Below are 14,509 nucleotides of genomic sequence, written 5' to 3'. Positions count from 1 at the left end.
ATCCTTTTGAAATTTGCCAAGTGATATCACATTTCAATCTTTCTATGCAATATTTTCTAATTTGTTCTTCAATCAACAATTCTCTCATGATCCAACAACCTTGAGCTTGTTTACACGGCAACCAGAAAGGCAAACCTGCTTGCCCAACAGTTTGCCTCCAACTCTACTTTCAATCCAGCACTCTCTCCCTAATTTTCCTTTGTAGACAGAAACCACACTTGGTGATCTGAAAATCATCTCTTTTCAAGTTCATAAGAAGTTTAGATAATTCAAAGATGTGTGAACTTTATCTCATCCCAGCTATGCTATTAAAAAATGCTTGAATGAATCCCTTAGATATACAAACGTGCACAGATTTTTTATTGATCGTTGATTCTTTTTCCAAGTGATATCGCATTTCAGTCCTCCTATGCAATATTTTCTAATTCGTTCTCCAATTGCGTGATTTTCTAATGAAAGATTGTGAATGTTTCTCACTTCCTTTTACTTCCAGGAATTCTGATCAGTTGCAAAATTTGTTCACCATTTCAGTGCATAAGCATGTCATTTATAGAACCAAACTTTATAAAACGTGTTTACATATATTATTATAGTCCAAGTATTTGTCTTGAGTTGTCCATCAATTAGATTATTGTCCAAGTATAACATGTGTTTATGTACTCTGCAACATCTGCCAATATTCTGAACAGAAGTTTCCCCATTGACCGTGGGAGTGGGGGATTTGTGTGAACTCCTCAGCCATATTTTTATGGAATATTTATGGTATGGAATATTACATTTATTTTGCTTGGTTTTACTGAAGCCTTTAGCCATAATTGTTGCTCTTCCATTCACTTTAATAATTTATTTGTTTTTGTTTTTATTACATCAAGAATACACACAAAAACGTTTTTATGAAAAAAAATTTATGCTCAAAAGCAAAATACACATGAAAAAATTGAATTGGCTTAAAATATCTCAATAATGGCATACATAAAAAGATTTTGATCTAAGAAAAAATATTTTTATATTTTAAAAATCAGACTAAAAATAAGGAAGTTATGACTATTTTTGTGACTCGCATGTTTGTATGTGTTTCTGTTGGAGTTGCGCCCCTAGAATAATGAACTATTCCATGATCTCACTTCCGGGTAACAATGACCAGTTCCTAAGTCAGTCAGACGGATACGCGGAGAGTATGGTCGTCATCACTAGCCCAAGAGTGAGACAAGATGTAGTTCAGTTACCTCTTTCATGTATTTTCGTTCACACATTTCTTTAACTGTTACTGTGTCTTCCTTGTCAATTATTCAAATACAACAGTTTCCTTCTTTAAAACCATATGCGTTTCGGCACATTTTTTTATACTACTTTTTCAGTAAAAATGTTATATATTTGTTAAAACACAAGATTAAGCAATAAAATTTGCCACGTAAATGTATTTTTGTACAAGGAATCTGAATTTGACTGAAAATCTCCAGAAATTAATGGTTTCCAAATAATCTGCAGTAAATGCACATAAATATGTTGCAATAATATAAAAATTCCATGTATTCATTAAAAGAAGTTAAAAAACTCAGTTGAATTGTAATGCATTTTATATACAAGAAGTTGAAACCTAATACTAGGACTGTTAAAAATAAGTATATTGCAAGATTTCTTTTGTATTATTGTAAATTATTACTTGCTAAATTGCTATCTTCCTCCGCAAAATCTGATTCTCCCATTTTTAGGCAATTACATATGAACACTGAAAAACTTGTCATATATATATATATATATATATATATATATATATATATATATATATAAATTTAATGTAAAATAATCTTAAATTTTAGGGCCCTTCTAATGCTTTAGAGCAGTTAAAGATTTTTTTTTTTTTTTTTGCTATGGGAAATAAATCTTAAGGTAAAATAATCTACCAGTTCCAGGGTATTCTAGCATTTCAGGACAGTTGATTTATTTTTCTATGAGAAAAAAAATCCTGTGCATTTTTTGGGGTGGGGGGTGGGAGGTGCATAGTGTAAAGTGTTCAGTGAGACAACAACATAGTGATTGATAGTGGTGGAGATTGACTAGAATTTGATTATTTAAGGGGTCAGCTCAATAAGAACTTGTTTACATTGGACTTGAAGACTACCATGTTCCAGTCAGCTGAAAAACAGGCCTATGGTATAGAGTTCCACAGGCGGGCAGTTCTAGAAAAAAAAGAATTGTTCATGGAATTTGCGTTTAGATTTAGGCACAGAGAGTGGGGGAAATTCTTGATAGTGGTTCTAGAAAGACGAGTGTTTGTGAATGTTTTGCAGGAGGAGGGCTTGGTCAAAAACTTAGCATGAAAATAACGATAAAGCAGAGATAGACTTGCAATATCTTTTCCGTGGGAAAGAGGTTGCAAGGAAGAGAAGAGAACATCACCTACTTGGTTTCGAAGCTGGTTTTGAATTCCATCAAGGCAAGCAAAAGTCCAACGCATAATAAAATAATCTCAAACACAGTTAGGAAATAAACCCTATAACATTTGATTCTCAATCTTGCATAACTCCTGTTGCAATATTTTGGAGCTATAATGGGGTATGATCCCACACAGTCGGACGATTCTATTTATAAACGATGCTGCTAAGAACTGACGAATCAAATTAATTCACGTTCTGCTACCAACCAATCAGAAACCAGAATTGCTTCATAAATATTAAACCTTTTCTGGAGCAATTTCACATGTTCTTTTCCCGGGTTTCGACACGGTAAGAATATTTTATTCTGTGGAACTGTCTACTACAAACAAGTCACCTCCCAGGACTTGTGTGTAACAGCGAACCACTTGAAACTGTTTCTGAAACTCAAAATGGCTTATACTTCTAGAGGTTATGTGCCCAGCGTGCATCTTTATTTCGATGGATCCGAATCAAAATTCGAATTGTGGCAAGTTAAATTTCTAGGATATCTACGAATCCTAAAGCTACACAAAGTACTACAAACACAACCTGAAAACAGAAACGACCCCGACTTCATTGAAAAGAACGCAACTGTCTTTGCGGAATTAATACAGTGTTTAGATGATCGAAGTCTATCACTGGTAATGAGAGAAGCCCTGGACGACGGCTGCAAAGCATTAAACATATTGAGAGAGCATTATTTATCGAAAGGAAAACCCAAAATTATTTCTTTATACACTGAACTGACCTCTCTAAAACGAATGGAAGCCGAAACTATTACTGATTATATTATAAGAGCCGAGACAACTGCAAATTCTTTAAAAATGTCTGGTGAAGTTATAAGTGACAGTCTGTTAATTTCCATGGTCCTTAAGGGATTACCGAGTGATTTCAAACCATTTACCACCGTGATAACCCAGAAAGAAAAACCCATGACTTTTAGCCAATTCAAGGTAGCACTCAGAAGTTACGAAGAAACTGAAAAAATGATCACAGAAAAGACGAATCCACAAATATCATGAAATTTAAAAATACACACATAAAAACACCAAAATCGAATTATACCCATGCCAGGAATAAAAAACGCAACTTTGCCAAAAGCAGGTTTTTTCCTAAGAAAAGTACAAAAATTATTTGTTATTATTGTGGACGACCTAATCACAAGAGTTTCCAATGTAGATACAGGACTCAAAATGGCGACTAGATTAAAAATGTAGAGAGCTCTGTTAGCGAACATACATTTTTATTTTCGTGTGCATTTGATGCTTCAAGAAACAATAATAATTTTATTGTCGATTGTGGGGCCATGCCACATGTGATTACAAAGGAATCTGATTTTATCAATTTTGACCCCAACTTAAAGCCACAAAATCATTTTGTAGAACTAGCTGACGGGAGTCGAGTCAACGATATCGTTTTGAAAAGAGGCAATGCGAAAATCTCGCTAAAGAACAATAAAGGTGAATTGTGTTTCTGTATTCTAGAAAACGCTCTTCTAATCCCAAAATTTAAACAAAATATATTTTCTGTACAAGCTGCCACAAAACAAGGTGCAAATATAAACTTTAGCCCCAATAAATCAAAACTGGTATACCCGAATGGAACTGTATTCGACATTAAAGAAAATGGAAGACTATATTATTTAAATAGCGTAGTCCCATCAAAAACCGCCTGCCATGATCTACAGACATGGCATAAAATTCTTGGACACTGCAATATTCCTGATATCAAAAAGTTGCCGACTGTAGTTGATGGAATGCGAATACAAACATCAAAAACCTTCAACTGCGACGTCTGTACGCAAGGGAAAATGACAAACTATCAAAACAAGATACCAGACAAAAAGGCCAAAAAAATCCTATCAATGGTGCATTCTGACTTGAACGGTCCCGTAGAACCGATGGCCAGAGAACATTATAGATATGTGTTGAATTTCGTAGATGACCATTCAGGTTTAATAATGGTTTACTTTTTAAAGAACAAATCTGATACCCTGCTAGCAACTAAGAAATATCTAGCCGACATGGCCCCCTACGGTGAAATCAAGTGTATTCGCTCTGACAACGGTACGGAATTCACCAATAAAGACTTTGAACTTTTACTAATTAACCATCATATCAGGCATGAAACATCAGCTCCTAGATCGCCACACCAAAACGGGACTGCTGAACGTGCGTGGTGGACACTTTTTGAAATGGCAAGATGCCTACTCATTGAATCAAAACTCCCTAAAAACCTCTGGACGTATGCACTTATGGCGGCAGCCTATATACGCAATAGGTGCTTTAACAAAACACTATCTAAAACTCCATATGAATCTTTCTGCGGTAAAAAAACAAATTTAAGCAGAATGCATATATTTGGTTCAACTTGCTTCGCATATATAGAAAAAGAGTAAATTGAATATTAAAGCCGACAGAGGTATATTTCTTGGATATGATAAAAACAGTCCAGCAAATTTAATATTTTTTCCCGAAAAAAATAAAATAAAAAGAATCTGGTGTGTAAAATTCACGGACGCGTTTAATTTTACAGCCGAAAACCCGTCACATGAAGAGGATGAAATTATATTACCTCAAATAATTAGAACAAATGAAAACAATAAAAATGACGGAGACGAGAGTGTCCATGATGATGATGATGATGATGATGATAAAGTCGAAAGATATCCCAAAAGAAATAGAGGACAACCCGATTTTTTTGTGGTCGACAATATAAAAGATTATCAAATCGACTATTGCTATTCAATAGAAAATGCGCCAAAAAGCTTCAACGAAGCAATTAATTCAGAACATTATGATGAATGGAAAATTGCCATGAAAAAAGAAATAGATGCCTTAACCGAAAATGATACCTATACAGTAGTGCCTCTCCCAAGAGATAAACATGTTATTTCTACCAGATGGGTCTTTACAAAAAAAAGTACAGCATCAGGCGTAGAACAGTACAAAGCAAGATTTGTTGCTAAGGGGTGCTCTCAGATTTACGGTAAAGAATACTTTTCTACGTTTTCGCCGACCACAAACCTAACGACAATCAGAATTTTAATGCAAGTCGCATCACAATATGACCTAAACATCCATCAAATGGACGTAAAAAATGCTTATTTGAAAGCCCCAATAGACTGTGAAATTTATATTACCCCTCCAGAGAGATTTATAATGAAAAATAAAAATAGCGTGTGGCGACTTAAGAAGTCATTATATGGTCTAAACAGAGTGCTCAATGTTGGAACACAGTATTCCATGATTATATTATTAAACAACAATTTAGACAATGCGCTGTAGACCCCTGTTTATATACCCAACACAAAGATGATAAACTACTGATTTTGGTTTTGTGGGTCGATGATATTTTAATTGCATCAAATTGTGACATAATGTTAACTGATGTTAATAACAAATTAAGTAAAAGATTCAAAATGACCGATCTTGGCAAAATATCCTGCTTTCTGGGGATAGAATTTACTCAAAGCAAAGGACTTGTTACGATGACTCAATCGAGATACATCGACAAAATACTGTTAAAATTTGGAATGGGAGAGTGCAAGAAACGCTCTACACTGGTCGAAAATGATATTAATAAAAATATACACACAGAATCTGAAATAATAAATGACACACAATATCGCGAAATTATAGGTAGTCTTATATATTTAATGACTGCAACCAGGCCCGACATATGCTATACAGTAACAAAACTGTCACAAAAATTATCACAACCGACAATGAAAGATTTAAACAGAGCTAAACAAGTCCTATGTTATTTAAAAGGAACCAAAGAACAGAAGTTAGTATTTAGAAAATCAAGAAATCCCCTAAAATTAGAAGGTTTTTCAGATTCAGACTGGGCAAATGACGAGGATCGCAAGAGTGTATCTGGATATTGTTTCAGACTCTCAGAAAATGGGCCTATTATTTCATGGAAATCTAAAAAGCAACAGATTGTATCTCTGTCTACATGTGAAGCAGAATTTATCGCGCTCACACACACGACCCAGGAAGCACTCTACCTTAAAAATATCCTGAAGACTATTTTAGAACCAGAATTGATTACAAGCCCCGTAGTAATTAATTGTGATAATCAAGCCCGTATAGTCTTAGCACAGAACACGATAATCAACCAAAGATCTAAGCATATAGATATAAAATACCATTTCATAAAAAACGAGATAAAAAAGGAATCCATTATTTTGAATTACATATCATCAGAACAAAATATCGCTGATATATTTATAAAAACCGGCGACACGGATAAAGCTACAACGTTTTTTCTCAAAACTTGTTGGTGAATTCGACTGAAAAATTTTCTTTTTTTCTTTCACTGCCCTGTATGTATATAGATTTCTATATATTAAAAATAAAGACCAGCGAAGTTCCACTTATGAGAAGGCTCTTACTTTTTTTGCATGAATATCAGCGGAAACCCCTAGGGGTAATGCTCAGAGTATATATATCAAAAAAAAAAAAAAAGTCCTGGACAAGACGTTAAACTGTATCCATTTTATTTGTATTAACACTTTAACCTACTAATGCGTAACTAATACTTTTACTTTAAAAAAAAAAAAAGAAAAGATCTTTGTAATTTTCCTTTTTGACATTTGAACACAATTAAAAATGGCGTCTTTTTAAATGCTAAAATTCTAAGACCCAAATGATTTCTAATTTTTGTTATGTCTAAGTAAATATAAAAATATATATTTATTTTTGAGCAGAACAAACACAAGGGACTTCCCCATTATAAAAAATAAGGAGGATGTTGCAATATTTTGGAGCTATAATGGGGTATGGTCCCACACAGTCGGACGATTCTATTTATAAACGATGCTGCTAAGAACTGACGAATCAAATTAATTCACGTTCTGCTACCAACCAATCAGAAACCAGAATTGCTTCATAAATATTAAACCTTTTCTGGAGCAATTTCACATGTTCTTTTCCCGGGTTTCGACACGGTAAGAATATTTTGTTCTGTGGAACTGTCTACTACAAACAAGTCACCTCCCAGGACTTGTGTGTAACAGCGAACCATCTGAAACTGTTTCTGAAACTCAAAATGGCTTACACTTCTATAACAATGCTATGGACTGCTCTCACAACGAAGATCACTAGACTAACTAGGAAATGAATAACAATATTAAAGTAATGAACCACTGTGTTATGGTGCATTAGTGTACTGCAAAGTGATAATACCTAGAAGCTATTTAATTTAATTTTGTTTAATAAAATCATTAAAAAAAAAAAAAAATCATGATGACACCACTCTATTCAAAATCGTCAAATTTTTGGAATTTAAACATTTCACACATACTAATTCGTAAGCTTTTTTTTTTTTTTTTTTTTTTTTTAAATATATTAATGATAGGATGATTAAGTGGAATATCAGAAGTTTTTCAAAGTATTGGGAATTGATATTGGAATGTAATAATTTAGATCCGATTTTGATACCAAAACATTCCTAAATATACAGGATGTAAGATGAAAAATTTCAATTTCAAGCTAATCTATGCAGTAGTGGTATAGATTATTTTTCAAATGAATGTATTCCAACTCTTTTTAGTAGCATGAACTGTGTAAAAAAAAAAACAAAAAAAAAACAACAAAAAAAATCATTTGTAATTTTAAAATTCAGAATCAGACTAATTGCTGGATTGTACAACATATTCACTAATATTGCAGCAGTAGTTAAAAAACACCAGGTACACCTGTCCTACTAGCATTCATCATTATTATTCTATAACAGATATTGAATCTAGGATATGCTGAGTCATGTGAATAAAAATTATCCTTATACAATTTTTATTTTGTTGCAAAAAGACTTTACGAGTAAAAAAATATTAATTTTTTTTGTGATAGGTGTGTCGCAAAAATTTTAAAAAAATACTCAAATGTGCCGCCAGCTAAAAAGGTTGCGAACCACTGTTCTGTAATATGATGAATGTGAGCTGAAAGAACATCAAAGGAGACAACCTTTTATTTCTTCGGGTTCTCTTGACGTCCCCCCCCACCATTTCTTAAAAAAAAAATTTGTTCAAACTTCGTCTTGTGTTGATGCAATAGTATAAAGTATTGTTGAATGAATAGAGCAGATCAGAGTATCAGGTTATAGTCAACATTGTCTACTCTTTTTAACTTCTGGTTTCTACTGTCTGAATAATTAGACATGGTCAAGTGGACAAGAAAGCTATTTTTAGCATGCCAAAAGTTTGGGGGGGGGGCCACTTTTCTGAGGGGAAGATAATCATTAATCAGAAAAGACCATATCTTGCTTATTAGCACTGTCATCTAGTCTGCGGAACAGAAACCAAAAGTCAAAAAGAACAATCTTGACTATTACGCTTAGTGATCAATGTGATCTCCAGTTAAAAATATTATGCATTATCTTAGTGTGATCATTTTTTTTTTTTTTTTCTCAAACTTTTGTTTGCGATATGTGGTGTATTGTGTTGACACTTTTATGGAATTTCCACGTTCTTGTTTCATTATTTCTTTCTAACTTTATACACTCTGCATTGCTTGGGATCTAATAAAGTTATTTTTATTTTTTGCATATTTTAAAATTAAGGTAGACAACTCTTATTATATTCTTGAACTATTCCTCCCCTTTATTTTTTTAGGTGATTACTTAGAAATGTTTTGTATCAGGAGTAATTTGTCAGCTTAAATACTATTTGGAGCTGACTTTGAGAATTCAGTAATATGTTAGAAAAACAAATTTATAAAATGTTGGATTTTTATTTTTTAATTTTTATTTGAATTTGATAGATTTATTTTGTGAAAAAAAAAATTACCAATTTCATGTTTCTATGTAATTCAGAGTTTAAATATTTTCTCCCTGCTAACATATTCATCTGTTTTGTCTTTTAGTGTAGAGCAAATTTCGAAGAAAACTGCCAAATCCTGTGATTTCTGCAATTACAGTAGGTAAGTAATTTTTTTTTCTTTTTCTTTTACTGATTTGTAACCGTTTATCAAGGTTAAAAACCACTTGAGGATTAGAGGTAATTAGATCCGTTAAATGCTGAAGAATACTGTGAAAGGATTATAAATGCACAAAATGCAATTATCTATGAGAACGGTTTATGACAATAGATTCTATTTGAAGATGACCATGTTGTAGTCTGCAGGAAAACAATCATGTGGTACTGTGTTTCACAGATAAATTCTTGAAAAAGAAATTCTTTTAAAAGTTCTGTTTGATGTCAGACAGTTTTAAAAAGGAAAGCATAGATTTTTTTTTTTTTGGTGGTAGATGATTTTTTACGGTAAATGTTTTACAAGGTTTTTTTTTTTTTTTAAACATCTGTGTAAAGATTAATCGTTGAACACGTCTGTTGATCTCTTCTCATGTTGCAAAATAAAAGGTTAGGGTGTAAAAAAAACTGGCAGGGATGAGAGGTAGTTTGATAAATTTCCGCATAAGGTTAAAAATTAGTTGAATCTTTCTATTAAAATGAGAGTAAGATTATGTGTTCTGATAGTGTGGTCACACATATAAGAAACCTCTAGCTTTTATGTGGCAAATGAGTATAGTTTTTGCACTCTCTTTTCAACTGGAGAGAGAGAGAGAGAGAGAGAGAGAGAGAGAGAGAGAGAGAGAGAGAGAGACATAGTTGTAGGTTTTGATAACTGCTACCCCTAACCCCATAGAAGACTGTTGCTATTACAGAGCTGCTAATGCACATTGAGCAGCAGCAACATGACATGTATGCAAATGACCTTGCTGGCGTATGAACTAACATTACAACAGAGGAGGAGAAATGAAAGAAAAGTGTAGAGAAAAAAATGTGGGCTCCGTTTGATTTTGTTGCGCAAGTCAACAATTTGAGAGAATATGTATGTGTTATTATATTCCATCTTAAGTTGGTGTCTTTTTTTTTATTCTGGATCTCATCATATGAACCCTTCTCTAAATTTTCCTTTCAGTTTTACAGCTGAGGATTTGTTTGGACGAATTGAATCCAAGCATTCATTCACGGCTGCTAATGCTTTTAAATATGATGCGTGGCATGCATTAGTAATAACACGTCAACATCATCCACTCAACTGGAATGAAGAAATCTTTTTGGATGCGATGTCTGTTGCTATGCAATGGTAAGTTTTCAAAGATTTATCTTTTTTTTAAATGTGTAGAAAAAAATTGTAACGAGTCCAAATATTCCTTGTCTAAAAAAAATGCTCACGTTTCTGCACGTCATGTAGGTTTTGGCTGCTGAATTGTTGAAGAAAACAAAATGCCGATCTCCAAACTAATGCGTAATTCTTGCTGATTATATGCAAATTAGATAATCTTGAGTTGTATACAAGTCAGCCGTTTCAAGAACATTGAAGTTCGTTTTTGATGAAGGTGATATGTATTGAAACGTGATGTGTTGTTAGAAGCTGACAGAACAGTGAATTTCGTCATCAGTTGCTGTCAGTTTCTATCATTTTCAAGCTATTTCAGCAGAATATTACTGCTTGACAATGGAAGGCATGACTTTTGATTTCCGGAGTTTATCAGTGCTGCAACTAAGATTCCCATTGTTGAGTAGATTGAAAATATGAAGCTTGTATGTGAGTTTTGATCTACGAATAAATTTGAGCACATCCTGCCACTGTGATTGCAAGGTGGAGCTTTGGCCAGACATAGGCAACTTGGTAAAGAGCAGAAAGCAGATGCAGAACAGCTCAAGCAGGCCTTTATATAACCGCACATGCTACTGATGAACTTAATTTTTTAATCAAAATATCAAAAGAAAAGTAGCATTTCACTTGGGGAACTCACTTTCCTCCAAATTTGGAGACTAGAGTTATGTCCCCTGGTTTATTCCAGAAAGAAGCAATCTTAGATTAACATGTGTTACAGACTTCTCCCCAAGTAAGCCGTTTTTTTTTTTTTTTATTAGAACTAACAAGTAATTCTTTGTTCAGTTTTAAATGGAAAATAAATGTTAATAGTTGATTTATACAGGAATTTCATTTGATTATTTTTTTTCATTTGTCTCAAATACCACATCAGTAGGAATTAGCAAAAGAAAAATGAAAAGCAGTTAAACGAAAAATATCAGTTGTTTATCTGCAACGCAGTTTTTCATTTCAATTAATTGTGGCAATGCAAATGCAATCATGTGGTGGTGGCTCATGTTGACATAACGGTTCTCATTAAATCACCAAAGTTAAGCAATTTTGAGCCTGACCAGAACCAGATGGGTGACCATTTGGGAATACCAAATGCTGTATGTGATAAGACGACTCCATCTCCCTGTAAAAACTATTTTTGTCAAAATCAGAATATACATGTGACAATGAACCATTTGTGAATTTAATATTTTAAATATTCCTGAATATCACACCAGGCATGAGGTGGTAGAGTTGGTTGATGAGAATAATGAACAAATATGGATTTAAGAAAAATAGATTGTCAGATTAAAAGAGTCATGTCCTATTTTGACTCATCTTCTGGCAACTGGACATAGATCGAGATTTTTTTTTGGAATCCTTTGGGATGAGACTTCATAATTTGTGCATTCATTCTTTTTGCTAACTGCTATCCTCATCTTTGTTATTATTTCACCATATTTCAGCTAACTCGTTCTCTAGCCGCCTTTCTTTCGCCAACTAATCCTTTGGCCTGCTTGGGTAGAGTTGCTCACCTGGAACTGCAGGGACTCAATATCTCTATCCGCTGTGCCACGATACCGCAGGGCAATCAAAGTTAGATGTTATGGTCTTATAAATCCAATTTTCTGTTTTTATCTGGTCTTCCATTGTCGGGTCCGTACTGAAGGGTATTTTTATTTATTTAAATATTTTTGGAATCCTTTTAAATGAAGCTTCATAATTTGTGCATTCGTTCTTTATGCATACTGTTATCCTCATCTTCATTGTTTTTTCACCACATTTCGACCAACTCATCCTCTGGCCTTTTTCAGGTGCTTAACCATGACTAGATAGGAATGGATCGAGCTGTTGTCGGGTGTCAAATTGGGATTATGAATGAAAAAGATATTTTTGAGAAAAAAAATGTTTAAGAGTTGAGATTTTAATACTTACTGTCTTCGTTTATAGCTTTCGTATTTTCAAGATAGATATCCCCTGTTTTTGCGATAATCGTCTTTTGTTCTTTTTAGCTCCTTACATCAAGTGAAGTGGCTTCATGCTCCCCCCCCCTTTTTCCCCGAAATAGGGCTGAAATTTGGCCTGAGAAGGAGATATTCTGTGTCGGTTTGAATGTTTTTAAAGATATGCAAGGAATTTTTGAATAAATTTTTCTATGATGAAAGTTTGTATTTGATATTTTCTTTCATTTGAGTAAAACAATAATGGCTGTGTTTTATTCTGTCATATTCTTTGATATTAATGTTTTTTTGCCAGTAATAATAAACATTTAAATTCTTTCCCTTTTTACAGGTATAATAAAGTCCGTTCTGTCGACATTCGTTATAAACTTCCGACACTTTTGTGGGATCTTTTACCTCATGCCAGCGCTAGTCAAGTCCATCCTCATTTCCATATAAACCTTCTCCCGGACCGTTACTATGGTATGTTAAAAACGAGATTAGTCTATTTGATAAAATTAGTCAATGTGATTTTTGTGTGATCATATGTGGTATATATACTGCAAATGTACTTTGTAAGATGTGCTGTATATATATATATATATATATATATATATATATATATACTGCAAATGTATTTTGTAAGATGTGCTGTATATATATATATATATATATATATATATACTGCAAATGTACTTTGTAAGATGTGCTGTATATATATATATATATATATATATATATATATATATATATATATACTGCAAATGTACTTTGTAAGATGTGCTGTATATATATATATATATATATATATATATATATACACTGCAAATGTATTTTGTAAGATGCTACTATTTTTTACTCTACCAAATGTTTCCTATCATTTTCATTTTTACAAATTTTATCTTTTGTAATTTAATTTGAATAGTCGCCCCAAGACAGGTAAAATTCTTTTGAACAAGTTGTTACCTGTTTTCTGTCCCCTCATGAAGATTAAAACCAAGATATGATATTATAACTTATCTCTAGAATCCTTATTCGAATTTAGATCAAAATCCATTACATATGTTTGATTCTAGAAAATGCCTAAAATCTAAGTCTTATGCTTAAGGGATCTTAAGAAGGAATAAAAATTCCGAATTTTGATTTATTGGTGTTTAATGATTATCAATCAAATTTAATCCAAATCTGAAATATTATGATTTCAAATGAAAAGTTATGTTATATCCCTTAAACATTCCTTAAAATAACCCAAGGGAACTGAAATTTGTAGAATATTTCTTGATGTCTAAAAATAGCTATTGTTAAAATGTTTTATAAAATCTCAATTTTCAAGCTGGGCTTCCATCCCGTTTTCCTTATTCATAAAACTAAATCAGACTAAATATAGCTTCATAAAAACCCATAGCAGCTGTTTCAAAATTCATAATGATTGGTTAATTAGTTAAGGAGTAAATTCTGTACACACAAATATATAAATGTTAGCAGGGAGACCCGACATTGCTTGGAATTGAATGAGAATCAAGGAATGTTCCACACTTCCAATAATCTTATTGTCATCGAAATCAGTGAAATTGCCCAGTTTTCAATCAAATCGTTTGATTTTCTGCACTAGTCGGAGATCCACCACTGTGCACTGAAAGGAAGTTTCACATGCCACCCCGCAGTGACTTAGTCCTCAATACATTGTAGTCTACATTGCACTGTAGAGAACTTACAGTTGATTTTATGAAATTATTTTTATAGGGTAATTCCATTTCCAATCATCCAGAAAAAAAACATCTTTAACACTCTTACCGCTCAGATTTTTTCCAAATTTTCACCATATGTTGGTATCATAAAAACTAGGGAATCCTGAAAATTTGAGTTTTAACTCTAAGCGGTTCTGGAAATATCGCAATTTTGGTATTTTACGTATATCGCATTGAGGCGCAAATTCACAAAATTATGAAATTACGTTTTTGGGCATGAATCAATTTCTAGATTAGGTAGAACCTTGAAAATTTGCATGGACATGGTTTTCCACACGAGGAATCCAAAAATCATGTTTAAAACC

At 33.0% G+C, this 14,509-nt stretch overlaps 1 protein-coding gene across 3 annotated transcripts in view; it reads left to right on the top strand.

Moving 5' to 3' along the window:
- The window catches only part of LOC145303412 (uncharacterized), a 113,564-nt gene that overhangs the window by 63,806 nt on the left and 35,249 nt on the right, over window positions 1-14,509 (top strand). For all 3 annotated transcript variants that reach the window (XM_080144733.1, XM_080144734.1, XM_080144732.1), the window contains 3 exons: window positions 9,284-9,340; window positions 10,343-10,510; window positions 12,809-12,939. In XM_080144733.1, coding sequence (XP_080000859.1) covers window positions 9,284-9,340; window positions 10,343-10,510; window positions 12,809-12,939 — 356 coding nt within the window. The remainder of the gene's footprint in view (window positions 1-9,283; window positions 9,341-10,342; window positions 10,511-12,808; window positions 12,940-14,509) is intronic.

Source organism: Euprymna scolopes, chromosome 19, assembly GCF_053919585.1.
Source record: "Euprymna scolopes isolate OS-2025 chromosome 19, ASM5391958v1, whole genome shotgun sequence".
NCBI lineage: Eukaryota > Metazoa > Mollusca > Cephalopoda > Sepiida > Sepiolidae > Euprymna > Euprymna scolopes.
This window is presented reverse-complemented; position numbering and strand designations above follow the sequence as displayed.